Below are 27630 nucleotides of genomic sequence, written 5' to 3'. Positions count from 1 at the left end.
GTGGGCGGGATCCGGCTCTGGCGGGCGGACGAGGCGGAGTCACCGAGAGTTTGAGTGTTTCGGTCCAATCAGAAGGACGCTGGAGGCGGCAGGCGCAGAAAGGGGAGAGAAGCGCGGGGCGGGAGGCCGAGGTCCCGCCCGGAGGCAGCAGCCCGCCTACCTGAGCCACGGCTTCTCCCCCAGGTGCTCCTGCCCCGCCGGCGGCCTACCCCGAGGCTGACGCCCGCGATGGCCTTCGCAAATCTGCGGAAAGTGCTCATCAGTGACAGCCTGGACCCTTGCTGCCGGCAGATCCTGCAGGATGGAGGGCTGCAGGTGGTGGAGAAGCAGAACCTGAGCAAAGAGGAGCTGATGGCCGAGCTGCGGGTAAGGCGGGCGGGAGGGAGACGAGAGCCGCCGAGCTCGGCGGCATCCCCTGCGGAAACGGCGGGGCCAGCGCGCCCCCCGCGCCCCCTGCCCGGCCCCGGGCAGTCCCGGGCCTCCCGCGTGGGGGTCGGGGGGGGGAGGAAGGGCGGCTCCACCGGGCCGCGGGCTGCACGCGGGATGCCCGCGCCGCCCCCAGCGCCTCGGCGGCAGTGGCCCCGGCAGCGCGGCGCCGCCTCTCGGCCCGCGGGGACGGGGAGCGCAGAGGCTTCGGCGCGGGGAGCCCGGGGACCGCCACCCTCCGACTAGTCCCGGCTCGGCCTGCGGCTCCAGCTTTCCGTGGGGGGCGCCGGCGGAGCCCCAGCCTGGCCCGTGGCAGCGGGAGGGGCTGCAGCGCAGGCCAGGCGACCGGGCCAGGCCCGCAAGCCCCGCGCCCGCCTCTCGTCTGATGCAAGACCGCCGCGCGCTCTCCCCGCCCCTGGGCCTCCGGGGAGCTCTCGGGGGAAGGGGGCGGGCGGGGGCGCCCCGGTCCTAGGACCGCCCCTGCGGCCGCCCCGCCACCCCCGCCCCCGGGATCCCGGCTCACTTACCTCCCGCTGCCCGCCTCCCCGGGGGCCTCGGCCGCGGTCAGGAATGGCCAGCTGGATGAGCCCGACCCCACAAGCCCCCGGGGAGTCTCTGCGTCGTAGCAAACCTCTCGGGCCAGCTCGTTGCGCTCAAAGTTGGCGCAATCTACTTCGGATCTTTCCCTGCGTGTTTGTAAGGGGCCTGTGGGGCTGGCTGCCTCGTGCAGCCTTCGGACGTTTCTTGCGTGACCTCTTGGCTCTGCTCCTGCACCCAGCACCCCACCTTCCAGCTCCCACGACCCCGCGGCCCCAGCGCACATGCACCTGTTCCATTTTCTCCCTGGAGGGGCCCTTGACTGAAAAACCGCAGAGGCGGCTGCAGTCGCTTTAGCTGTGCTGGAACCACACGGTGCTGGAAACCCACTGCGCTCCCTTGTCTGCCCTGGCACCTGCCGCTGTGTTTCTCCACGAGGCTGCCCTCCTCCCACCCCACCGCACCCGCGCCGGTGCTGTATCTGGTGACTTAGAGAGTAACCCTGTACTGTCCTGTACTTGGAGGAGCGGCTGACCCGGCCCTGCCTTCAAGAGGCTTGTGGACCAGTCAGGGGGCCTGGCCAGCGCTCCAGGGTTGACCAGATGACACAGTACAGACAAAGCCCCAAGTGAGACCCCCAGCAGCCTAGCCTCCCCCTTCACCTCCCCTGCAAAAGTGGAACAAGACGGGTGCTTAGCCTGAATGGGGTGGGGGACAGGGGCTTGGGATCTGATCCTGGAACACGGTAGGACTGGATGGGAGGCAGGCACCTCACACTTGTCACCTCCTCTTTTGTATGGGTGCTATCAGTGGCCTTGGCTCAGGGCAATGGCCAGAAGGCAGTGCAGTGGCTTCTAGACCAGCTTCTGACCCTCCCTCCGCCAGAGCAACAGGGTGGGATGAGTGGCCTCACTTAGGGCTTTGCAGCTTTCTTGTGGAAATTAGAAATCCTAATTTCTAGGATTTTGAGAGAGGGACGGTGGGGGGGATGTTAAAGGCAGAATTGAGAGGAACTGGAGGCCTCTCCTCTAGTGGAGGGGTTCCGAGAAGTTGGGAAGTTGGCTGGGTGGATTGCTGGGATCTGGAGCAGCAATTTGGAGGATATATTAAAGGCACTGAAATCTCCTGGCAGGCGAGGAGGGGTGTTTGTTGGCTACTGGCTGGCGGCCTCGTTGGGCAGTTTGGGAACCCCCAGCCTTCCTGTCTGTCTTTGTAAAACGTTCACGTCAGAATACCAGTTACTCAACCTGGAGAGGCCTCGTGTCCACACTATGTCTTCTTATTCTGGGTGGGGAGGTGTCTGAGTTGGTGGCCCCTGCCCTCTCCCATTAAATCTTTCATATTGACAGAAGTTGGAGCTCGTTGCCTGCCCAGGCCCGGCCTCTCTTCCCACTCCTTGGTATTCTGGGCAGGCACAGTTTGCTCTCACTGACTCCATGGTCGGGAAGTACAATTACCCCTGAGAATGGTGCTTTTCAGACTCCACGCAGGTCACAGTACAGTATTGGGGAGCGAAGTAGGTTTAATGGGTCATGATTAGCATTTTAAAAACCAGAATAAGAAATATCAGGAAGCAAAGCAGATAGGCAATCAGTAGTGTGTCGGGAAATTTGTTTCAATTATATGGGCAGTTGTGCTGTCTGTGTAGTTTGTGAGTATAAAATCACAACCTAAACGTATGTTTCGTTCTTTCTTAAAAAAAAAAAAAAAGATTTTATTTCTTTATTCATGAGAGACACAGGGAGAGGCAGAGACATAGGCAGAGGGAGAAGACATAGGCAGAACTCCATCCGAGGATCCTGTGATCATGACCTGAGTGAAAGGCAGACACTCCACCACTGAGTCACCCAGGTGTCCCCATATATTTCTTACCATAAGTCTTATTCAAAAAAGTTTAGAAAACCCTGGCTTAGAAGAGTAAAGCATCGTGTTCAGAACTCACAAACTCTTAGACCGGGGACTCCTCTTCCGTCAGCCGATCTGACATCTTACATAAACCTAATACGCAGGAACCTTTAAATCTTACCATGTATCCGTGGTTTTTAAACTTTGACCACGACCCACGAGAAGAAATTCATTATACAACATAACTCGGTATATACATACATATGTGTACAATACACACAGTAAAGTTTCATGAAATAATACCCTTGCTATATGTGATACATACATTTTTCTTTGTTTTATTGAATAGCAAAAAAATAGCCAATAAGCCACATGCTAATAATGCACTTAACTTACTGAGCACGTTTGTTATTTTTGGCTCAGAATTTTAAAAAGGATAAAGAATGGGAAACTTGTCCATGCAAGAGTCCATCTTTTGAAAGTAAGTTCCGGTGCACCTGGGTGGCTCATTCAGTTGAGGGTCTGACTCTTGATTTTGGCTCAGGTCCTGATCTCAGGGTTCTGGGACTGAGGGCCCAGTCAGCCTCTGTGCTCAGCAGGGAGTCAGCTTGAGGATTCTCTCTCCCTATGCCTTTCCTCCCACTTGAGTGCACTCTCTCTCTCTCTCTCTCTCTCTCTCTTTCTCTCTCTCTCTCTCAAAAATAAATAAATAAACATTTGAAAAAAAGTTAGCAAGTTCTCGGCCTTTTGCACTAGGATTTAATTTGCAAAAGTTAAATAGACATTTCCTAAATCAGGTTCTCGCATATTGTGCCAACCGACACCTCCCTGCATTCTCTAGCTGAGCAGCAATGACCTGGAGAATTGGACTTTCCTTATGATTTATGTCAGAGGCACCAGCCATGCTAGAATTACCCTCAAGGCCAAGCCTGTCCTCCTTGGGAAAGGAGGCATGTTTGAACTTGAGAAACGTGAATGGCTTTCCACTGCTGAGTTAGCATAGTTTGCTTAGAACAGCCATAAATCCAGCAGAACCGTTGCCTTTTTCCAGCTGTAAGGCAGCTGCAGAGAGCAGTAGACAGCAGAATGGGGGCAGTTTTGAGATTTGCCAAAATGGACTGCAGAGCCCTGGAGAAAAGAAAGTTGTAGTCACAGCACACTGCACCGTGGAAGGGGGAGGATTTGCAAAGGCCTCCAGTTTGCGTAACAGAGTAGAGGAGCAGGCATCTTGGAGTGGAGTCTTGGAGGGATGACCTTTGACCGGAGTAGGGGGTGGTACCCAGGAGTGCAGGGGTCTTGAGGGGTCACAGAGATAGGCCGCCAGTAGATGCGATCAATAGGTGCTGGTTGAATATCTCGATCGGTGATGCAATTGAATGAAGTGGGGGTAGTGGAGGGTGTTAAGCGACCTTGAAGGCTGGTGGGCCCTGGCCATGTAGGTTGTGGGACCAGGGTCTGTTGAAGGGGAGTCTCCAAAGGCAGATGCCCTACTTGGGTCAGGTGAGCTCTGAATGAACATCTGCACTAGTCTGACTGGAGACTCTTCAGACTTCCTGGCTTCAAAGGAAGCTGGTCTGAGGGACACCACCCTTGTGGGAAAAGTGTGGAGAGACCACAGGGTAACAGTCCTGAGGGAGATCCCTCCATGGCGAAGGCTGTGCCTGTGGAAGTCTGGTAGTGCCGTTTCTGTGCTTGTCCTGGGGCCTGCAAGCACGAGGTGGGTGGACTGCGGGAGAGCGTGCAGCCACCCCTGTGGGAGGCAGATTCCTAAGGTTTGGGGAGGGTGCTGGTGGCCTTGGAGAAAGCGCTTGAGGAGGCCAGATTCTTGGGGCCCAGTGGAGGAGGTGATGGCCTCTGAGGAGGGCCAGAGCGCATGTCCGTTGCTCTCTCTATCACTTCTCACTTCCTCCTCACACACTCAAGGCAGCCAAACCTCAGAATCCTAGCTCATGGGGGATGCAGCTTGGATTTGACCCCAGGCCTGCCTGATGGCAGACCCTTTCGGATGCATATGCTGTCTGCTTCTTTTCTCTGCGCACATACATCCGAAGTCGGCCGGCATGCAGGGACTCCCACTCTGGCAGAATGGGTGCAAGGCGGTCTTGAAGACCGGCTGTGGACAAGAGTGTCTTCTGCCCCAGGACTGTGAAGGCCTCATCGTCCGCTCGGCCACCAAGGTGACTGCTGACGTCATCAACGCAGCAGAGAAGCTCCAGGTGGTGGGCAGGGCTGGCACAGGCGTGGACAATGTGGACCTGGAGGCTGCAACCAGGAAGGGCATTCTGGTCATGAAGTAAGTCGCGAAGCCCCCGGGGGTGGGTGTAGAGGCTCACCACGAGTGGGGAGGGGGACACTTGGGTTAGTGAAGACCGGGTCAGAGTAAGAAGGGCTCCCACGAGGATGCCTGGTCCAGGCGGAGTCCAGACAGTCGGGTCTCGCTCACAGCGTCCTGGTTCCCCAGGTTTTTGAGGAGGAGGCTGTCCTTGTGATCTCAAGTCACTGGACAAACCCACCCCACAGACATCTGCGCTGCAGCCTGGTTGGGGAATTAGAAGAATGTTTGTTAGTGAATCCATCTGCATCCCCTGTTCCAGGGATACTCCTCCCCCTCCGCTGCTGTGTCTGGAGCAGGGTTTTCCTAGGCTCTGCTTTGCTTTCTGCCCTGTGCAGATGCACAGCCTTTGCTAGTTGAGCGGCTCTACATCCTTTCCTTTCCTCACTGCCCTTGTCCTTCAGCAGCCAGGGTCGCAGTTTCTCTTTCACACTCCAGGGCCAAGAAGGGAAGGGTGAGGGCTGTTTTTGCAGAAACTCAGAGCAGAGGTTGTGACTGCATGCCAGGGCTGGGCCACACATTCCTGGCTCCCGGCTGGCCCTTAGATGATGTGGCCAGGTCATTGTTGCCCACTTCTTCGTCCTCAAGCCTTCTCCCTTCTCTCAGGAAATTCAGCGTCCCCAAAAATTTCCCCTCCCTTCTCTCCTCTTACAGAGCATGGGTGAACTGATCGGTCATCTGACTGAGGTCAACATCCAACCGAAGAAATGTTAAATGGTAACCCGTCCTACATTCTTCCCCTGGACACAGAGGCAGAGCCCTCAGCCCTGCACCCCTTCCTACATCCTAGTACAGCCTGTTCGCAGGGTTAGGCAGGAAGCTCGGTAGAAAGACAAACTCTGAGAATCCTTTACTCTTGACTTTTTTGGGGGGATAAGATCTCTTGCCTTTTCCTCCTTGTAACTTTCATTTCCAGAAATGAATAGATCCAAAAAAGGACAAAAAAAGGTAAACATGTGTGTTATTAAACAGTTCAAAAACCAAAAAAAAAAAAAAAAAAGAGTGAGAGAGCCTTTGAAAAAAGAAAAATAGATTCATGGATTTCAGCTGTATTCTCCTTTCTGTGAAATGGGCAGAGTGAGCATGGCCCTTGTCAACATGGCCCTGTGCATTAAGGTGTGAGGAAGCGTTCTCACTTTGGAACTTGTTGAGAAATAGGAGAAGTCAAACAGGTGAAGATAAAAATCCTAGCTTTGTCACTGATAGAGGCTGGGCTGGGCAACTAGGTGAAGGTGTGTAGGCAGTGGGCTGACGTGATGTGACGGGCTTGCTCACGCATCTTCTGCACAGCCTCAGTAAGATCAATGGCATAGAGTAGCGGGAATCTGTGGTTTCGGTGGGCAGGTAGATCCTGAAACAAGAGGGAAGAGAAATGCTGAGCCACCCACATATCTCCCCATCGAATGAGACACTTCTCTGCCTTGGGAGAAGGGAGTGTGGGTAGGAGGCCAAGTGTGTTGCTCTACCTGAAGTCCCTCCATGTGAAACATGCAGCCAGGGCAAGGGGGTTTCCCTCCCCTGGGTTTAGGGCAGGTGTCCATCGGAGAGGCCAGGTTGGAGGCCTGCGGGTTGGGGGTTGGACTTAAGAGCAGGTGAGCAGAGGGGGCAGGAGCCTGAGCACACTTCACTCACGGCCTTCTCTTGGGACAGGAGTGGGAAGATGGGCTCTGGACGCACTGACATCCCCTCTCCTCTTCCATCTTTAGCACCCCCAATGGGAACAGCCTGAGTGCTGCAGAGCTCACCTGCGGGATGATCATGTGCCTGGCCAGGTAAGTCCATCTTCTCAGCAGAGGCAGCCTCTTCTGTGTCCATGATTACGACTCCCCAAATAACGTGCCCTGAAGAAGGGTAGAAACGCTTCAGCCTGACACTGTGCAGACAGCCGAGAATTTTCGAGGCCACCCGTCTTTATGGGACATTCAATACAGTGGTCCTGGCACACAAAGGTCAGACAGCTTCTCACAAATGAGTGGAGGGGGGGGCGTTCGGCATGGCTGCTCCTTACCTGGGAGCAGGCTCACCGAGAAAATGATTATGTGCCATCTTCCTCTCCTCCTTGGTCATTTCCTGTGTCCACGCCATCCTCCGGCTTCTTGCACCTCCAAGCCTCACAAATATGGTTTCTGCTCCCTGGAATATCCTTCTCCATCATCATTTCTTTTCCGAGTCGTTCTAGTACTTTATTACACTCGTTATTAAAAATACAACTTCACACAGGTTATAAAACAGAGGCAACACGCAACATTTTTATTTAGTTCAGAACATTATTGAGTGAATTAATGCCAAAGTGTAGCAACCTCCATGCCTCAGAGACTTCTCATACCCCAGAGGTCCCAGACTTTTCTGCACATTGATAACATCTTGGATCTTAAAACACTCCTAATGCCTGACTTGCACCCCAGAAATTCTGATTTCATTGGTATGGGATGAAATTTGGCATAGGGATTTTTTAACTAATTTTTTATTTTAGGAGTTTTAGATATAAAGAAAAGTCGTAAAGATAGAAGGTCCCACATATGTCATACCCAGTCTTCCGTATTATTCACATCATACGTTAGTATGGTGCATTGGTCACAAACAATGAACCAATGTTGAATTATCAATACATAACTTTCAACTGAAGTCTTCCCCATCATCTTTATCCAGATAACTCTTGTTCTTCAAGATTAAGCTCGAGTATTAGCTCATCAAGGAAGCTCTCTCTGGATTCCCCCCACTGGGCTGTGTCCCTCACTGACTGTTCTGACCCCGGGCTTACCTCTGTCACTAACCTTTCAGATCTTTATTGTGATAGGATGGAGTAAGAACTGCTCTGGGATCCCTGTGCCAACCTGTGGATTCTTAACACAAGGGAACTCAAGTGGGGAAGTGTCTTGCTCTTCCAGCAGGAACTCTGGGGGTGTGGGGCTCTTGAGTAGAGGGCACAGCCTAAGAACCACCGGCTGTGGCACAGAGTGTACATGAGCCTTACTGTATTGGGTAGAAAATGATGGCATTGAGCCCTGCTGTCGAGTAGGCAATTCAGGCACCTGTGTGGCCAGTGGGAAGGGCGAGGGGCCGGTGGACAGGGCAGGGAGTTCACTAGGTCCCTTCACACAGCCTGGGATGCTTAAACCAGGGGACCCAGGCAGCCAGGGCTCTTTCTCTCTCTACTCAGGCCTGAAGCTTCTGGGGCCAAGAAATTACTGTTTTCCCCTCTGGAGACCTGTTCTCCCTCCTGCTGGGACGGGGTCTGGAGGAGCTGACCTTTGTTCTGATGCTCCCCAAGATTTCTACCTGAGCTCTTAAGTCTTCACTGCTACTCACTGGCCAGTGAAGAGAGGAGAGGAGACTGGAGAAAGCAAAGAGCATGGGCAGCGTGCACAGCAGAAGGGACCCAGCCAGGACGGGGTCCGGGAGCTGGCTGTCTGGATCTCCCACAACATCTGGGCTGGACGTGTTTCTCCCAGAGAAGCCCGATGCCCTGGTTTCACTTGTGCTATTAAATTCAGTGCTGCTTTTGGTTTTGTTTTTGAGTTAGGGACTGATCTGTCAGCTTTCTATCTATTTAATTCTCTCATTGGTTTTCTGGAGGTGGAAGGGAAGGCTTGGGAGCCAGAAATCATTTTTCTCCTATTGCAGGACCAGCTTTTTTAAGAGAGTAGATAAAGTGGAATGATTTCAAGACAGCGGCCCATTTCCAACCTCTCACCCAATGACCTCACTCATCAAAGATGCATCAAAACTAAGAAACAAGCACCCTATTGAGGAGGAATGGAGTCTCCCACACCTTCTGGTGTGTCTGCTCAGACTGCTTTTCCAGCAGGGCAGCAACAGCAGAGTGGGAGTTCTGGACAGAAGGTTGAGAGCATTAAGCAATGTGGGTGGAGAGGGGGCCTGCATGGGCCTCACAGTGGGGGACTTTGAACTCACAGCAGGGGCTCCTGAGGTCTAGGAGCAGAACAATGACACAGAAAGAAAGAGGAGAATGCAACCTGCTTTGAAGTCATCTCTCCCACCTTACCTTCTCTTTCTCTAAGTCAGGATGGCTACCATTCAGTTCTTGGGATGCCCCTCCCCCACACCATGGTCCTCCCCAAACTGGCCCGGTGGGGACCCCAAAGTGCCTGGAGAGGATCCCTGAGCGGCCTGCTATCCCGTGCCCCACAGTGCCACATGCAGCTCTCTTAGATGGCACCGTGGGGCCAGGAGGGCCGAGAGCAGGACGTGAGCCAGACCTGAGAGGAGCCGGGTGGGCTCTGTCTCACTTGGTCAGGGGCAGGTGAGCGGGGTAGCCTTGCTGAGAAGGGGGCACTTCCTCAAGGCAAGTCATTGTCCTTGTGACATTCCTGAAATGAGGACCCTCTACTGAGGATGATGGACCAGAGCAGCCCACCATCCGGTGACGGAGCTTCTTCCCCAGGAGGCTTGTTACTGAGGCTTTGGGAGTTTGCCCACGAGATCCCAGGAGCACAGATCCCCCGTCAGCTGGACTCGCAGATGGAAGCATGTCCTGGCGATGTGTACACATGAGAGAATGCTTTTTTATAAGAAATCCGCGATGGACCTACAGGGACATTATGTTGGAGTCTCTCCCTCTTACACGCGCGCACACACACACACACACACACACACCCCACTCTGAGTTTTGTGGCCTGCAGGAAAGACCGCATTTAAATACCGAGGAGGCTCACTGCTGGGAATGTTCTTTGAGTCCATTCAACTACTTCCGATGGGGTGATGTCCTGCAAGATGTTGAGTCCCCAGTTGTCTCCACGCAGTTGTTGTGAGCGTTACATGCGCTAAAGCATCTCCAAGCATGTCTCATGGAGTGTCTAAAGTAGAGCATGGACTCCTTAAACATTTTAAACATTGTTTCCTGTCTCCCGGATTCTCTTCCAGAGAAGCCTGGGTGACCACATCCCACGTGACGTAATCTTGTCCTCTCACCTCTGACTCTGCCCTAACTGCCTCTGTCCCTTCCAGAAACACGTGGAGACTCAGACCCCCCCCCCCCACCGTGTTAACCAATCAGAGGAGAGAGGCTGGGCTGGGGGTGGTTTGGAGAAGAGGTGGTATGGACTATAGCATCCCGTCCCCCCATTCCAGTGCAGCCTGAGACTGCTGGGGTTTCAGGAACTCTCGAGGAAGGGAAATACCCAGCTGTCTGCTGATACGGTGGAAAGTGCAGGTTGCGGGCTTGGATGAAAGAAGAAAATGAAAATCCGTGAACTTCTGGAGCACTGGATGTTCTCAGAGCCCCTCAACACCCCCATTTTGTTATCCCTGTGAACCGTGGAGGACTGGTGCTTGCTTTCTACATGCTTGTCACTCAGCAGTTGACTGACTCTCAGACTCCCAGCTGGGAACAGAAATCCTGGGGCTCCCACATCAGGTGTGCCTGACAGGTTTTCCTCTGCTCCGCTCCGGGTCTCTGTACCCGAGCTCTAGACCAGCCTGAGCCTGGTTCGCCCTGGGAATGACTGACTGACAGAGAGGGTGGCTGTGCAGACCTCACATCACCTCCCATGTGGGCCCACTGAACCTGTCTGTCCTTGCAGGCACATCCCCCAGGCGACAGCTTCCATGAAGGACGGCAAGTGGGAAAGGAAGAAGGTGAGCGGCCAGTCCTGCCTCGTCCCGCCCAGCTCGGCGCCCGAGGCCTCACTCCCGGGGCTTACTCTGGCCGCGTTGCCTCTTGCTTGTTTGGTTGCAGTTCATGGGAACAGAGCTAAATGGGAAGATCCTGGGAATTCTTGGCCTGGGCAGAATTGGGAGAGAGGTGGCCACTCGAATGCAGTCCTTTGGGATGAAGGTAAGAGGTCGGTGAGGCCCTTTGGTGTGGGGCTCCCTGTAGCAGTTTTGAGAGAGGCAGGTTTGCTTGAGAAAAGGTAAAGGCTTTTTCCTAGGAGGGGCTGACCCTCCTTCAGAGCCTCTACCGAAGTAGGCGGTGTAGCCGGGGAGGGCAGGGAAGTTGGCCTGACCTCAGAGTCCGGGCATCCTTGGTGGAGGTCCCTCCGCTCTGGGGCAGTAATTGCCTTGAGTCCCAGCGGAATAGAGGGGCTCGTATCCTGTGCTGCTTCGCCTCTGCTGCCGCAAGGGCTCTTTGTTTTGCTGTGTCTGTTGCCTGTGATAATTCCGAAAAACAGGAGCACATCTGCAGCCTTATAGCAGGGCCGTTATCCATCCACCTTCTGGCTCCACTCCACAGTCAGAAGACACGGCAAGATGATTGTGCAAATGCCGTGACACATGTGCTCGCTTCGGCAGCACATATACAAATGCCGTGACACGATGTTAATCCCGTGGTGGCTGGAGCACCTCACGCATTTCTCAGCAATTCTCCCTGACCCCTGTTTCCCTCCAGGACCCTGCTTTACCCTATTCTGGGAACTCAGTGGTTCTTCTGGTCAAGGGAAGGCTGTCATCGAGAGCAGTGCCACACCCTGAGGCCAAGCCAGGAGACCTTGCAGAGCGGTGGCCCCAGAGCCATGGGAGGGGACCTGTAGGGGCGGGTGGCAGGGTGGCTAGGTGTGCTAGCAGACATCTCCTTGTTCACTCCTCGTGCCCTCTCTGCCGTGGGGGGATGATATATTCAAGCTGCCGCCAGGAAGGCTTTCGTTAAACATAAAAAAAAAAAAAAAAACAGTTTTGACAATCAGATCATTTCTAGAAAACTTTACATGGAGCTGCTCTGGCATTTCCCTTCTCTTTCCTTCTTCCTCCCGTTTTCTTTGTCCCCCCAGCTTCATAGAGTTAAAGGGAACCCTACGGGTTAACCCTTAATTTTTATATTGATATCAGGAGTTTGTGAATTTTTGCTGAGGCCTCCAGCAATGGAAGGTAAACAGGAGGGCATCCCATTACACCACGCGGAACATCTTCCTCTCCCTCCTGTCCTTATTCCCCACACACTTATTTACATCAGCCAGACATCTTCCTAAGCCTCCGCACGTTTCTCTAGATCCCGGAGAGGGGCCTGTGGCCCAGCAGGATCCACTGATCATGAGAACAAACCAAAGCCAGTCCCTCCTGTGCAGGGCTGGCCAGGTGCCCTGTGCTGCAAGGAGAGCTTTCTCTTCCTCTTCTGTGAGGGATTAAAGTAAAGGCTTAGCTCACCTGGAATTCTGATCCTCTAAAATCAGGGGCCAGGGGTTAAGTAAAACTCGGAGTGCCATACTCAGACAGGTGAGCGCCTCATTGATGAGACAGAGACTTGGGGACAGGCTGTATGGCCCAGCTGCTCCTCTGTTAAGTTCCCTCCCCTTCCCCACAGCGCCACAGCTCACTGGACTCTGCTTGCTCAGGAGCCTTCATTATCAAGGACTTGAGACTTTGGGGGAGTGACTTACCCAGACAAAAAGCCCCACCTCGTTTGCTGAGTGAGGGACGTGATCAGTAAGCTTCTGTGCTCAGCTACTCAGCTGCTGCCAGGCTGCTCCCGAGAGGCTTGGAGGGATATGGATTCTGAGCATCTCAGTGGAAGTGGCTGACACCCCTCAGACATGTGTTTGATCAGAAACGTCTAGAACCTGTTCATGAATGTCATTCTGTGTGTCCAGGCATACCTCACACGACACGCCCGAATTCCCAGCGTGACTTTGAGGGTTTGCATGCTTTTGTATGTTGCAGCACGTCACTGCTCCCCTCGGGGGTTCTTCTGTCTGGATATCTCTGGCCGGTCCCTGTAGGCTATCCTGCTTCTGGGACATGATCTTTATAAACCGCTGAAACACACCTTGAAACGGTCACCCGCCCCCTGCCCTTGCCAGCAGCCCCGGTCATTTTGCAGTGGCCCAAGTGGCCTTTGTTCACGCTCAGGGCTCACTTTGACTGCGCTTCCTAACTGATACCTAGGCCCAGATGAACTTTGCACAGGGCAGACAGATTATGGACCTGCATCATCCAAAGCTCCTCAGTTGGTGTTTGAACAGTTGGGGAAGCAAGATTTTCGAAAGCACAAGGAGGGAAGATTCTAAAACAGGCTGTGAAAGAGTTTATCAGCATCCAGTCAGGAAACCATGCTCAGTGTTCACTAAGCACAAGTTGTTTTAAATTGGCCTTGTTCTCCCTTTAGAAGCCAATATTAAACCGATCGTCATGGACATACTTAGGGGTCTTATACCTGGATGATTTAAAATTGTATTTTAGTCATGTAATAGGTGAAGGGATTTTCACAAAAATTAAAATATAGATCCTCATCTCCTTGTTTACCACCCCAATCCTGGTCTGCTCCCAGTCACCTGTGAGGTAACATCAGTTTGCTGTGTATCATCTCGGACTTTTTTCTGTGCATTTATGTGGAACACATAGAGTTCTTTCTCATTGTGTGTGGGGGGGGGGGGAGTCTATGCCTATAGAAAATACAATACTGTACATGGTGGTAAAACGTAGATCTTGGAATAAATAAATTTACCCTATTTGTAAACTCTTCCATGGGGTTCTGTTGTGTGGACGAATTGCTTTTATTTGGCTTCTTCCTCAAGGACAGATGTGTAGATTGTTTGGAAATGTGGACTTAGTGAGACATTGGTGAGATCTTCCCTGACACCCTTGGGGTTAAGATGAAGACTGTAATCTTGGTGCGAAGGCTTACTAACGGGTTGAAGGATAGCTCCGTCTCAGTCTGAAGGGAGATGGTACAGGATGATGCAGGGCTATGCCTTACCCATCCTTCTCATCAGCAGTCTGGGTGATAGGAAGCAGGGGGAGGTGATTAATTCTTAAGACTGTGGAATCATATCTTAAATGATGTGAGAAGGCTAGCAAGGTTGGGCATCCTAATAAGAAGTTGAGCTAAGATACCTACCAGGACCCTCTATATGGGCCCCCAAAGCAACCAAACACATTTGGATGTAGAGGTGTTGTTAAAACCCTTTTCTAGGGGAGGGGACCTTGGGTTGACAGAAACGCAGTGTGGTTCACAGTGGCATGGCTAATAGAAAAGGTAATGTGACTTTTGGTAGCATTAAAAGAAGTATGACTTCCAGCACAGGGACGGTGACATTCCTTATGGTCTGTACTTCCTAAGGAAGGATTGGAGGCACTGGGGTCACAGCCCCGTCATGACTTGGGAGGCCATCGACTAGCTCTTCTATAGAAGAGTCATGCTCCCCAAGGAGTGGATCTAAGGAGGACCAGTAGGTACAAGCCATGGGGGACAGAGCTCTAGCCAGAGCTGGCCCCAAATGGAATGAGAGAGTTAGTCTCCCAGTACTGCAGATACTCAACATGAGACTGGCTAAGCACCTGGCCAGTATGTGAGGACGAGGTGTGAGCATGGGCAGAGAGGTAGAAGCAGATGGCCTTTAAAGCTGTCATAGCTCTGAGCACCCATTGCCCATGGGCTACGAGTTTCTTTATCTGCGGAATAGTCTTTAGCAGGGAGTTTTTTGTGTGATCATAGGAAATAGAGTAAAATTATTAAGGACTGTGGTTTGTTACAGTAACTCGTGGGCACACTGTAATTAAGACAGAGTGGGACCAGAAGGCATAGGGCACCCTGAGTAGTTCTGGTTGGGTGGCTCGGGCAGTGCTGCAAAGCACGTGAAGATATTTTGATCACCCCTTCCTTCCCTGGTCCTGGGATGTCCCCTGGGCTAAAATCTGTCCCCTAGGCTGTTAGTCACTAATTAGGCTGGGTAACTAACATCCAACCCTTCCAGAACATCGTGATTTAAGAGTTGACCCCTTTGTGTCACAGGAGCAATCAACAGAGTCCCTCTTGTGCTCAGACGTTGGGTAGGGACTGCCCCCTTTCCTTTCCCGTCCCTTCTTTGTCACTATCTGCTCCCTCAGGGAAGCGGGGATCCTAGACCTTAGCTCTGCTAGGGAGCTCAGCCACCTGGCTTCCCACAGCACCTGGCGGGGGCACTGTGTGTTGGGGAGAGAAAGCCCACCTAGGCCCCCATCCCAACCAGACAGGCCTGGAGAGGAATCTTCACGTGCCACCTGAGCTACCTGACTTGCTCTGAGCCACATGGCACAGATGTGGGTGTCAGAATCATTCTGGCCATCTGCAGCCTGCTGGTTGTCGGAGTCATCTGAGTCTGATGCTCCATGGTGTTCTTTCTGCCTGGAGCTTTTTCTCAACCCATTTGCTGAACATGTTATGTTGTACACTCTGGAGACACAACTCATTCATGCCAGCATGCCCGCTAGAGTGTTAGCAGGCCAAGCCAGCCAGCAACTGAGCCTTGCACTCTCTTACCAAGGTTTCCTGTGAGGAACAGGCCAGGATCTCCTAACGGTTTCTTGGTGGCCCGTGTTGTGATGAATCTGAAGTTATCCCAGAGGGATGGACATTGAACCTGAGGCACCAGATGTCACCAATTCTCTCAGGCCCAGCTAATGTTTACTGAGGTCTACTGTGTCAGAGACTGTGCTTGCAGTGACCCCTGCAGGGTCAGTATTCTTATTCCAGGTTTACAGACAAGGAAACTGAGGCCCAGGAAGGTTATATGGTATGTTTGAGATAATAGGACTGGTAAATGGTGGAGTCCAGCTTGAGCTCCAGGTCTCCTGACTTCCGATCTAGTACGCTTTGTCTTGCATCCCCACCACTGTCTTCATGCCTGATCCAGGTGAGTTAGACGGTCTCTGCTCTGTCACTGTGCTCGACCTTCCTCGGGATGAAATCTCCTCAGGATGCTCCTAGCTCAGTCTGGTAACTGGAATTCCTACTGCGCCAGAGTACTGATTTTTTTACATTCTTCCCAGAGCCCCAAGTTCTGGGAAGGTACCTTAGGGACATGGGGATGGGACCCTAGAGAGAGAGAGTAAGTGGTAGGGCTCTGGGCCTTCACCTCTGCAGCTCTGATCGTTTTTTATAGTGGGTTTCTGAGTAAGATGTCATTGTGTGAAGGGAAGAGAGTTCTCATCTTCAGCCCGAAGAATTAGCTGTGAGGCAGTAGGAGGATGTGATGATTAGGCTCCTTTCCTGGAACCCCTTCACCGTGAAAGCCTCCTTGTTCTCAGGCATCCACTGTTAAGCCAGAGGCCCAGGGGAGGTGTAGTCATCCTCACAAGGCTGTCTTTTATGACACCAGCTAGGACGTGGCTCTGTAGCGCCACTTGAAAAGCTGGGTTTCCCCTGCTCCCCAGCGTTAGGAGCCTGTCCTGAGGCTGGGATTCAGGTGGAGAACCCCTTGGTGGCTCTCCCTCAGGCTCCTCCGTAGGGCAGTCTTCAGAGGGTACATACCTGGAAGTGCTGCAACGTGTGAGTATCGGGACATCTGACCTGTTCCAGGGTGCGTTAGGACCCTACTCAGACATTGTTCCCCTGGGCCCAACCATATACTCTTTCGACTCCCCGCAACGTGGTCTCCTGGTGTAGGAATCCTAGCTCCTAGCTGTGTTCAGCTGCCATCTGCCCTGGGTCTCCCGAGTGAAAACTGAAAACCGTTTCTCAGCCGAATTCTACCCTGCAGTTGTCTGCAGCCGAACAAGAGAAAGACAGCTGAGTCAGACCCTGCTGACCGCTGTGGAGGATGCGGGTCCCCTCCTTCCCCGTCTGCTCCCCACCAGCTGCAGGCACCCAGCACAGGGTGCAGGCACCCAGCACTAGGCCTGGCTCCGCCCACGGGACCCTTCCTCCCAGCGCTCCGTGCTGCTTCTGGACTCCCGAGAGCCCCAAGCCCCAGAGTGGCGGGAGCTCGCCTCCATCGGGGTCAGCTCTGTGACCTCTGCTGGCGGTCCCCGTCCTCCCCCGCTCACATGAACGAAGTACATCTGGATTATAGATGAACAGGGCCCTTGTTCCAGGCAGCCCTGAGCTGGCAGACAAAGAGCACTTGTAAGGGATCCTCTCTCCTCCCCTGGACGCTGCTTGTTCCCCCGGAAACGAGTAGGTTACAGCTGAGGGGGGAATGACCACTGGGGCTGGGGGTTGTGAGCTTTCAATCCTACAGCCTCTCCCCCAAAATCTCCCCCTTGGCTTTGCTTCCTCCACAGGCTGATGATGAAAACTGTGATCTGAAACTTGTTCCTCATTCACGACCATGTCAGTCTCTTCTCTGCAAGGGCGGAATTGGTTACACAGGAATCCTCTTTGCCAGTATTTTCGAGATGACTTTTCTGTTTCCCACAAGGAAATTCATGATGAGCAGGGGAGCATTACAAAGCACAGGAAAGCATAAAGGAGAACAAAAATGAGTTCCACCACACAGACATGATGACGGTTTCCAGTATTAGGCCTTCTGTTCTGCTTGTTACCTTTTGTTCAGTACCAGGCCGCCTCTGAACATTCTGGGGTTCGCCCCTAACATTTCAGGGTTAAGAGAACTGTCTTTTCAAGGAATATTGAATGACTGAGTGTTGGAGCAGGCGATGACTTTGAAATCATCCACCCAGCTCCTTCACTTCGTACTGAGGACCCAGGTCCAGGTCTCCTGGGTCAGCGTCCGTCCCTTGGCTCCTGCAGCTGCGTCCTGCCTTCTTGAGGACACGGATGCCTTTGAGATTGTTAAGGCTCCTACGCCTCTTTCCCCCAGTGGGTGCTGCGGCCCCGGCCAAGCCGAAGGAGGGAGCCGCGGCAGGCCTCCCCGGTGACCAGACAGAAAGTGGATTATGTCTCTGCTGTGTCAAGAGGTGGCTGCGTCCTGGTGGTTGTGGATTCTTCGAATCCCAGCTGCTGGTGCTGGCTTGATCACCTTTAGAGGCTTGCCCTTGCTGAGGACATGTGTGACTGGTGCCCGACACTGTTCTGATACAGGACATGTTTCCATCGACTCTACCCGGTTGCTCAGGTGGGGCTGTGAGCCCCCTGACCTCACCCCACCTAGAAGGGTGGGCACCAGGGGTGCAGGCTTCCAAATCCAGACATTCTTCTTATCCACACTCGACCATCTGCCAACCATGCGACCTTGGTTGAATCATTTCACCTCTCTGCCTTAGTTTCCTCGTTGGTAAATCGGGGCAGGCAGGGATCTGCCCAGAGGAAGGTTCTTTCTGGGACCTGTGCCTTCTATGGTGCCTTGGTGCCTCCTTTTTTCTCCTCCTGATCCTCGCTCCCTATTCCCCGTCACTCCTGCCCTGTTGAAAGGATCCGTCCTCAGCATTGAGGCCTCTGTGTGGTGAGTCACCCAGTTATGCCTTCCGAGACTAGATGCATTTGGAGCCTTCTGAAAGGGCACTTCAGGATGGGACCAAACCTTGCCCGCTGGCGGGTCAGCACTCCTCCCCAGCGACCGGTCTTGGTCTCCTTGCCTGCCCTGCTCTGCACCGCTGCCCCAACCTACTTCTTTCTCAGTCTGTGCAAGAGTCAGGGCCCCTGCCTGTTCTCCGGCCCTGAGGGTCCTCGGCTGTGGCCAACCTGTCCTCTCTCGCCTGGTTATACCCTGCTAGTGTAGTGTGTCTCTGCTCCCCACGTGGCTGTCCTGCCTCTCCTGGGTTCCCTGTTTGCTAAGGGTTCTGAGCTCCCCCTTATCCAACCTCACACACGCACATGTGCACACACGCACACACACGCTGCTCTTGCATCTGTTCATGGTTAAGAACTCGGAGGTAAACAAACTCCCTTCACACTCTGGGCCAGCCCCTCCTAAATAGAGAGCCCCACTTTGTTCAGCTCTAAAGTAGAATAGTATCAACCCTTGTTGTATTACCGTATTTGGACAGACTTAGCAGTAGTACTTGGTAAATGCCCGATAAATGGCCTCCATCATAATGATACCAGTACTAGTAAGGAACAGTGACATTTGCTCGTCTCTCTCTCGTTTCTGACCAGACCGTAGGGTACGACCCCATCATTGCGCCAGAGGTCTCGGCCTCCTTTGGTGTCCAGCAGCTGCCCCTGGAGGAGATCTGGCCTCTCTGTGACTTTATCACTGTGCACACACCTCTGCTGCCCTCCACCACAGGTATGTGCGTCCCTGCCTGTGGGTCGGCCACAGAAGCCACAGACCAGAGAAGGGTGGGCCCTCAGCCTGGGCCTCCGCAGGCATGTGGACTAGGGCCCTCGAGCATGGAGTGATGCTCTGCTAGCTGATCCTGCATCCCACGGAGGAGGGATGAGCTAGCTGGAAATGCATGGCTCGACACGTACCACCCGTGACCCCATGGTGTTTGCTGGGGCCGCTGCTGGCCTTTCCGGTTCCGGGACTTACTCAAAACACTAGGATCTCCGGGACTCTAGGATGTTTCTAGACTGAGTTCGGTCTAAATCCACAACAGGGCCTTTGCCCCCTAGCCTGTGAGAAGGGAGAGGTGAGACCAGAGAGGCTGTCGGCGTGTGGGGAAGGAGCTGGTACGAGGCAGGGAGGGCTGCTGGCACTGGTGCTGGGGTCCCGGGCAGCGGTGCCGCAGGAAAGCCCTTCCCTCCTTGCAGGCCTGCTGAACGACAGCACCTTTGCCCAGTGCAAGAAGGGGGTGCGCGTGGTGAACTGCGCTCGGGGAGGGATCGTGGACGAGGGGGCCCTGCTCCGGGCCCTGCGCTCTGGCCAGTGTGCTGGTGCCGCGCTGGACGTGTTTACAGAGGTGAGTGCCTGGTGGAGGAGAGGAGCGGTGACAAGGGGCCCAGGGCCGAGAAAGCCCAGTGTGCACGAAGAAGGTCTTTGCCTTAAGGAGGCCTCCACGGCACTCAGGAGGAATTATGTTGCCGAGAATAACGCCTTTGTGGTTTGGGGAGCCCTCCGGAGTGCGGTGCACAGGCCGCCGGGTGGTCTTTGCAAAACTCAGATTTTAAATAGGACCCAGTTCCTGGTCCCGGGCTCCCTGCGCTGCTGTCCTGTTGATGACTGCAGGGAGGACCGTGCGGCACATCCGTTCTGAGGCTTAGGGTTTGCGGCAGAGAGAGAGCATTTGGGGCCGGGTTTAAGGTCTCTTAATTATTGACCGAGGTCTCTGATGAAATGAATCCCGTTGCCAAAAAGACATTCTGCCCAGTGTCTGTTGGCTTTCCTTTCCTTCGTGTCTTCTGGGGAGGGAGGGCAGCCTGAGGCGAATGGCCAGAAGGGGTCCCCTGTGCCCTGGGGGCTGCTCTCCCCCAGTCTCTCTGTCGGAGCCAGAGACCCCGTCGTTGCTCGCCCGAGCCACCCCCCCACCTTACACCAGAGGAATGACGGACAGTGCATTTCCAGCTGGACTCCAGCATCACAGATCCAGGGCAAAGAGCAGGGATTTTGGCTTAGGCACTGGAGGGTTGCTGGATATCTGCGGTGGGGCCCTGGCTCGTCCCCGGCCCTCTCTGAGCACTGTGTTGCCCTCACTGTGTATTCCCTGTCCTGAGCACGCAGGGTTTATACTCCTGGTCATCTTTCACAACTAGATGGTAAGCTTCTGGAAGGCAGACGTGCGCCTGGCCCTCTTTGTACTGACATTCCCTGATCAGCACCTTCCCCTGCCTGTCTCTGGCCTTCTCGTGGCACCTGCTACCAAGTGCACAGCACTCCCAGGCCCAGGTGGCCAGACAAGAGGCCTGAGAGACATTCCCAGGGGCAATACATTGTGCTCAGTGAGCAGAGGGGGTGGGCAGAGGTGCCCAGGTGGACCACCTGTCGTGGTGAGAGCCAGGATGGGACAGCTGTGCAGAGGGCCTGGAAGTGCTGCAAGGATTCAGGAGCGAGGGGGAGCTCGAGGCAAAAACCAGTAACAAACAGTAGCTTCACTGGCTGAGCACCTCCTGTATTACTGGGGTGCAGTCTGCACGACAGTGTTTGGTTCTGGGTAGTATTCACCCATTTTATAGATGGAGAAACCGAGGCTCAGAGAGGTGGAGATTTCTCCAAAGGCACATAGGTCTAAGCGGGGGAGCCGAGATGTGCATCCCGTCCTTAGCCCTGTCCACTCTGCTGTAGAGAGGTGTTGACGAGGAACCCGGCTGTTGAAACCAGAGACAGAAGGCGTAGAACCTTCTAGTAGAACCAGAGTAGAAGGCATCCTCGGCCCCACGCCTCTCCTCCAGCCTCCCTGGGCAGGCGACCGAGAGGTGTCTCTCTCTCGGCAGGAGCCGCCACGGGACCGAGCCTTGGTGGAGCATGAGCGCGTCATCAGCTGCCCCCACCTGGGCGCCAGCACCAAGGAGGCCCAGAGCCGCTGCGGGGAAGAGATCGCCATCCAGTTTGTGGACATGGTGAAGGGGAAATCTCTGGCAGGCGTCGTAAGTATGGCCAAGTGGGCCTGGGGCCGGGAGGTCGGAGGGAGGAGCCGAGGCCCGGGAGGGCGGGTGGTGTCCGGTTTGGGGCATGGTGACAGCTCTGGCGGGCAGTGGTGTGTTGACCAGATTCGGCCCTGGGGGTAGAAGATAAGGCCTCCTCTGGAGCCAGGCTTCTGGGTGGGGCGGCGGGAGCCCCCGTCCCGAGCTTTCCTAGTTGCAGCCTGGTTGCAGGGAGGCGGCTCGGCCCTGCCGTATTGTAGCCTTGGTGCAGAGATTGTGGCTCTTCCCAGGGCCCGGGCTCCAGAGAAAGGCTCCTTTGTTCTCCACATGCTTTGAGAATGGAGGAGCGTGGCCTGGGCGATGCTGGACGCCGTGGGGATGGCGGGTGGGGGCCGGGGCTGGTCCTTGACCTTCCTGGCTGACCCTCGGCGTGGGGACTTTCATTGCTGAGGACAGAGCAGTAGCAGGAAAGACACAGGGTGCTTTGTTCAGCCTGCCAGGCCTGGCGTGATAGCCCAGCTCGCCGGGCCACCCTGCCTGCTACACCCCGAGAGAGTAGGGGAGCCAGCTACTCCCCTGAAGGACCCACAGGACGGCGCTCAACCACAACACGTGGCCCGTCCACCTGTGCCTCTCCCTTCTCTCTTCTGCATCTCGCGGCTCCTCAGTGTGGGGGACACTTTCTCACTCCCTCTGCACATCTCTCCTCTGAGCAGCTCTCCCCAGGTGCCGTGCTGGGACCGAGGCCATTGCCAGCCAGTCAAGGCTGCACCTGTCCCTCTGCAGCCCTTTGCCGGGCAGGCCTCTGCCCTCACTGTTGCAGCCCTCAGGGGTTACCATGGAGTCCGTAGGTGGTGGTGGCGGTCCAGGCCTTTTCGTGAAGGGGGCTCCTTACCACCGGCTCCATCAAATGGAAGCATAGACTGTTCCCATCTTATAGCCTGCTTCTCCCTCCTCCTGTGTCTCTGCTTCTCTCCCTCTATGTCTATTATAAATCAATCATTCAATCAATCAATCTTAAAAAAAAAGAGTATGTGAATCCAGTGACACCTGGGTGGCTCAGTGGTTGAGCTTCAGCCTTTAGCTCAGGGCGTAATTGGGTCCGGGATTGAGTCCCGCATCAGGCTGCCTGCGAGGAGCCTGTTTCTCCCACTGTCTGTGTCTTTGCCTGTATCTGTGTCTCTCATGAATGAATAATTAATTAATTAAAAATATGTGAAACCAGCTTTGCAAATTGTGATATTTGGTCAAAGTGATTAATGACCGTGTAAACACTCACTTTCTTCTTTTCCTAAGCTTTTTTTATTATTATTATTATTATTTATGATAGTCACACAGAGAGAGGGAGAGGCAGAGACATAGGCAGAGGGAGAAACAGGCTCCATGCCGGGAGCCCGACGTGGGATTCGATCCCGGGTCTCCAGGATCGCGCCCTGGGCCAAAGGCAGGTGCTAAACCGCTGTGCCACCCAGGGATCCCCTTTTCCTAAGCTTTTATTTATTTCTTTAACAGAGAGAGGGAACCAGTGCTGAGCAAGTGCAGAGGGCGGGAGAGAGAAAGAAGCAGACTCCCGGCTGAGTAGGAAGCTGATGTAGGGCTCAATCCCCAGGACTCCGAGATCATGACCTGAGCAGAAGACAGTCCCTTAACCGCCTGAGCCACCCAGACGCCCCCACTTTCTTTTTTAATTGAGGTGTAAAGTAAAAGGGAAGGCGTCTTGGAGCGACCTACCCCTCTAGGTCCCAGTGATCCGTGACTCCCCACTCCCCACACATCTTAAGTCAAAGACCACCTTCCTATTGTGGTGTCCAGACCCATCATCTCAGGAACAACCGGTCTCCTGTGTAAGGGGTGAGGTGGGCACAGTTTGTGGGGGTAGGGTGCAGAAAAATGCCTTTTTCTCCCTTCTGGCAATTTTGTGCTCTTTTCTGGCTCTACAGCTCTCCCAAGCTGAAGGCACAAGTCTTGTGGTGGCTAACGGAAGTGGTCTCCACGCTCCCCACCCCAGGCACCCGAAACCAGGACAGCCCTGTGCCTTCTGCTCCCCACTGTGGAGCTGTGCTCAGGAGCCCTGCCCTGCCTCGTGCTGACCTCAGCTCTGCTTCCCCGTTCTGTGCAGGTGAATGCCCAGGCCCTTACCAGTGCCTTCTCTCCACACACCAAGCCTTGGATTGGTCTCGCAGAAGCTCTGGGGACGCTGATGCAAGCCTGGGCTGGATCCCCCAAAGGGACCATCCAGGTGGTAACACAGGGTAAGTTGGGGACACTGCAGAGGGAGGGAAGAGGGTTGTGTCTGTAGCAGGTCCCAGACAGCGAGGGGCTGGGAAAGGACTGGACATAGCTCTTGTGACGCCAAGTCCCCTGTTCTGTCTGCATAGGGCTCACTCGCTACCCAATGGGGACAGAGGGGATGGTCCAGAAAATACTAAGAAATACGTGTGATTTTCACAAGTCACGATTGTATAGTATTCTTAAGATGCACGTGTTCTGCATGCAAGAGAAACCTCCATGAGAGACAGTTTCATGGGAGAGGCAGTAGGATTGGGGGAGGGAGTCCCAGCTTAAGGGACAGGATCTTGATTCTGGGTTTGACCCTGTCGCTGTGAGATTTCCCTTTGTCTGAACCTGGGTTCTTCACGTGTAAAGTGAGAGTCGGGGCGGGTGTGCCAGATAGGGTGGTGGGACAGGGTGTGCCCCGTGACACGGTAAGGTAAGGTGGGTCCTGAGGCGAGCTGATGGTCCCCGGAGCATTGCTCAGCTGGGGGTGGGAGCAAAGAGAGTGGCCTCGGTCTCCCTTTGCGACTGCAGGCTCCGGCCACTTTCCCAGTGGGCCCAGCGTAGGCAGATGTAGTTGAGAGACTGCGCAGGGCTCTAGTTCCTACACCCGCAGAGGCTGGTCCTCCTCGTGGCCCGTTGAGCATCTGCTCACGTGGGAAGAGCTTGGGGGTGGTTAGACCTGGGCGCTGCTAGAAATAGGGGAGGTCAGAGCTGCGGGATCCCCAGAGGAAGCAAGGCAGGGAACTGGGTGCCTTCCAGAGGGAAGCGGAACTTGGCCCGCAGGCTGGGGCTTGGGCCCCGGGCAGTGAGGAGTCCCTGACCCAAGGCTGGGTGTCAGCGCCCTGCCCGCTCCTGTGCTGCTCAACAAACAGCAACCTTATTGTAGGTTCTCTGTCCCCAGGGACGCCCCTGAAGAACGCCGGCAACTGCCTAAGCCCTGCAGTCATTGTCGGCCTCCTAAAGGACACTGCCAGTCAGGCGGATGTGAACTTGGTGAACGCCAAGCTGCTGGTGCAAGAGGCCGGGCTCAGTGTGCGTGGCCCCCGGAACCGCTCCTTTCCTGTCCGCCCCGCCCCCCTGTCCCTCCCTTTGCAGAGCCTGCTCGCCCCTGCTCCTGGAGTGGGAGCCCGGGCAGGTCCCGCTGTTGACACCGGCCGCCGGCCGGGCAGCCGAACCTCCCCGTCGAGCAGCGGGAGTACTGCCTTCCTCGGAGCGTTGCTAGGAGTGAACGAAATACTCCTGCAGGTGCTTTGTGTAGGCGTGCCCTGTGCACGGCAGGGGCCGCGGCGCCCCCATTGCACAGCTGAGGGACACGAGGAGCCGGAGCCGGGCTGTACCGGCCGCGCTGGAGGTCGCCCAGCACGCTCGCCTCGGGCTCCATCCCGTGCTCCTTCTGCCCCGGCACCCAGGTTCTCGATCAGCTCGCCAGTTCTGGAAGCTCCGCATAGCTGCTGAGCGCCCGCAGCCCCGCGCCTCCCCTTTGGTGCCTTCCCCTCTGCTTCCCTTGTGAGATCCCAGCCTGCGTCTGAGCCGGGGGCAGCTGGCAGGAGCAGTGGGCAGCGGAGCTCCCGGGGCTCCCCCCCTGCTCCCCGCCGCACTGGGCCACTGACCTGCCCGGGAGCGGAGAGCCGGAGGGGCCGGGCTGCCCCTTCCTCCTCCTCCCCAGCTCGCACCTGCACCTGGACCCGCAGATCCCTCCTGCCCCCTGAGGGCGGGCGTTGGCTGTCCCGGGCAGAGCCCTGGGCCCTCTCCTGCAGCCCCAGTGGCTGAGCGTGTCCGCCAGGCTGGCGCTCCGCAAAGCGGTGTTCGGGCCGCGGAGGGGAGAGGCCATGCAGCTGGGAGGCCTAACTGCGTCCTCGCCTTCTCCCTGCAGGTAACCACCTCCCACAACCCCGCTGTGCCCGGGGAGCAGGGCTGTGGGGAATGCCTGCTGACCGTGGCCCTGGCAGGTGCCCCCTACCAGGCGGCGGGCTGGGTGCAGGGCTCGACACCTGTGCTGCACGCGCTCAACGGAGCTGTCTTCAGACCGGAAGTGCCTCTGCGCAGGGGCCTGCCCCTGCTCCTGTCCCGGGCTCAGCCGTCTCCTCCTGAGATGCTGCCCACCATGATTGGTGAGGAGGGGTCTCGGAGGGCTTCCCGTGTCCTTGAAGCTGTGTGTGCGTGTGTGTGTGTGTGCGTGTGTGTGTGTGTGTGTGGCGGGGGGGGGGGGGTCCTCTCCAGGGATTGGGCTTCCTGGACCTTTGCTTCCTTTAGTCCCACCCCCTCCCTCAGCACATTTCTGTAGCATACAGAAGATCTGTCCTGCCCGTTCCCAGAACATTTGGGAAATGGATGCAGAGCTCAGAGGGCAAGCGCCTTCTCTCCTGTGTCAGGGCCCGCGGCAGAGTTAGAGCCCCAGAGTCCCTATTAGCCGGCCTGCTCACCGCGGTCAGCACACAGCGTGCACCTGCCTGCAGGGCTGCGTCTCGGAACTCCAGGCCTTTGGGTGCAGGTTTCTTTCTTCTGACCGCAGGCCCTGGGGGCCAGCCTGACTGCAACAAAGCATGTTGGGGCGGGTGCTCCAGCAGCTGGGGGCATCTTGAACCTGCCTCAGGACCCTGGCACCGGCCCACTGGGAGTTTTGGAGCACTTCCGGGCTTGGCGGTTGTGTCCACAGACCTCGAAAGGCCTAATTTCACCATCCTTGCCAACTGACCAAAGGAACTTTCCCCTGTTTCTCTCCTTTGCTCTTGGTCTGGATAAATCTGATGACCGGCATGGCAGGAGATTGCTCTCGCAATTTGTGGCTGGCTCATTCCTTCCCTACCTTGCGTGATGGTCAGGGGATTCCTAAAGGGTCTCTGAGTAGTGAGGGAAGCTGGGCAGATGCCCTGTTCTTCCATCTCTTAGCGCTTTGTTTCTGACCCCATCACCCTCCACTGCAACTTTGATCACAGAGGTCCACGGGTTCCGACCCCATTCCCAGCCTCTTTTTCTCCTTCCCCCCCTGCCTTGTGCCAATCAGCGGTTTTCCCGTCTACTTCCCAGGCCTCCTGGCAGAGGCAGGCGTGCAGCTGCTGTCCTACCAGACCTCGGTGGTGTCAGATGGGGAGACCTGGCACGTCATGGGCATCTCCTCCCTGCTGCCCAGCCTGGAAGCGTGGAAGCAACATGTGACCGAGGCTTTCCAGTTCCTCTTCTAAGCTCTGGGGGGCCTTTCGGAAGAAACCTGGCCACTGGGATCCAGAGAGAGGAGGTCCACATTCCTCAGCTGACACTGCTTACTCTGCAGACCCTGGCTGACCCCTACAGAGAAGTGATAAGCGGCCAATAAAGAGCCTACGCCCAATCTCCCTGTGCGTCTCTGTTATTACCCCGAGGAGCCACCAGAGGGGAGCCGTGGGCCGAGTTTTGGGCAGCAGGGAGGGCAGGTGGTGTGGAGGGAGGTGGGGGTGGGCAAAGTGCCCGCCTGGCTGTGTGCTCAGAAGAGGGATCCCTCTCCTGTCCGTCTCTCAGATTAGTCGAGGCATTTTCACAGGAAGTCCACTCGGTATGTCCGATCCCTCCCATCTGGGGATATACATGCACATTAACAAACATACCAGCAAACATGCAGCGCACTGCGTGCCCCGGACCAGGGTGGGTGATGTGCCCAAGAGGAGGGTAAAACCCAGACCTTTGGCACAGCGGTCCCCATTCGGTGGGAGGGACAGCACACAGAGGCCGCGGGGTGTGGGGGTGTGTGCGAATTCGGTGGAGTCCAGAGGAGTGATTTCAGCTGAGGGTGGTATCCGAGGTTTGGAAGGATTCCTGAGGGGAGAAGTGCGTTAAGGGGTCAAGCATGGGAGTAGTTGCCTAGTTCACAAAGCCAGCTCAGTACGGGGGGACAGTATATTCCTCGACTCTTCGTCGATGATTTTCCTGAGACGTGACAGAATGGCACTCCCTGAGCCTAAGGGCTTCACCTGTTAAGGAAACGGTTTCCCCCACTAGCAGGGGGTGATCCCTCCCTGGCTTGGGCCGAATGGCATCTGTTTTCGAGACCCCCGTGTGGACCGAGAAGGCTGGCCTGGGGCAGCTGATGGACACTGGCGGCTGTGAAGCACCCCTCTGGCCTCCGTGCTGTGACCGAGCAAAGGGTCCGTGGGAAGCCCCCGCA

At 55.4% G+C, this 27630-nt stretch overlaps 2 protein-coding genes across 4 annotated transcripts in view; one reads left to right on the top strand and one right to left on the bottom strand.

Moving 5' to 3' along the window:
* The window catches only part of LOC112664092 (phosphodiesterase 4D interacting protein), a 400486-nt gene that overhangs the window by 124450 nt on the left and 248406 nt on the right, over positions 1-27630 (bottom strand). The window lies entirely within an intron of this gene.
* On the top strand, positions 76-26820 carry LOC112664089 (D-3-phosphoglycerate dehydrogenase). 2 transcript variants are annotated; one of them, XM_025453326.3, is made up of 12 exons: positions 76-366; positions 4950-5101; positions 6847-6912; positions 10684-10738; positions 10839-10937; positions 18849-18981; positions 19449-19597; positions 21066-21218; positions 23335-23467; positions 24394-24524; positions 25366-25603; positions 26520-26820. In XM_025453326.3, the coding sequence occupies exons 1-12, from the start codon at positions 229-231 to the stop codon at positions 26672-26674; spliced, it is 1602 nt and encodes a 533-aa protein (XP_025309111.1). In that variant the 5' UTR covers positions 76-228; the 3' UTR covers positions 26675-26820. The 2 variants fall into 2 exon arrangements, with proteins under 2 accessions (XP_025309111.1, XP_025309110.1); XM_025453325.3 differs by lacking the exon at positions 76-366 and having other exon boundaries at positions 4681-5101.

Source organism: Canis lupus, chromosome 17, assembly GCF_003254725.2.
Source record: "Canis lupus dingo isolate Sandy chromosome 17, ASM325472v2, whole genome shotgun sequence".
Classification (NCBI taxonomy): domain Eukaryota; kingdom Metazoa; phylum Chordata; class Mammalia; order Carnivora; family Canidae; genus Canis; species Canis lupus.
This window is presented reverse-complemented; position numbering and strand designations above follow the sequence as displayed.

What these genes read in the sequence shown, in the direction of transcription:
- LOC112664089 (XM_025453325.3), top strand. Translation starts at nt 4,797, where the DNA reads ATGGCAGACCCTTTCGGATGCATATGCTGTCTGCTTCTTTTCTCTGCG. An exon ending in GCAAGTGGGAAAGGAAGAAG is followed by an intron (nt 10,739 to 10,838) that starts GTGAGCGGCCAG and finishes GTTTGGTTGCAG; the next exon opens with TTCATGGGAACAGAGCTAAA. An exon ending in TGCAAGAGGCCGGGCTCAGT is followed by an intron (nt 24,525 to 25,365) that starts GTGCGTGGCCCC and finishes TTCTCCCTGCAG; the next exon opens with GTAACCACCTCCCACAACCC.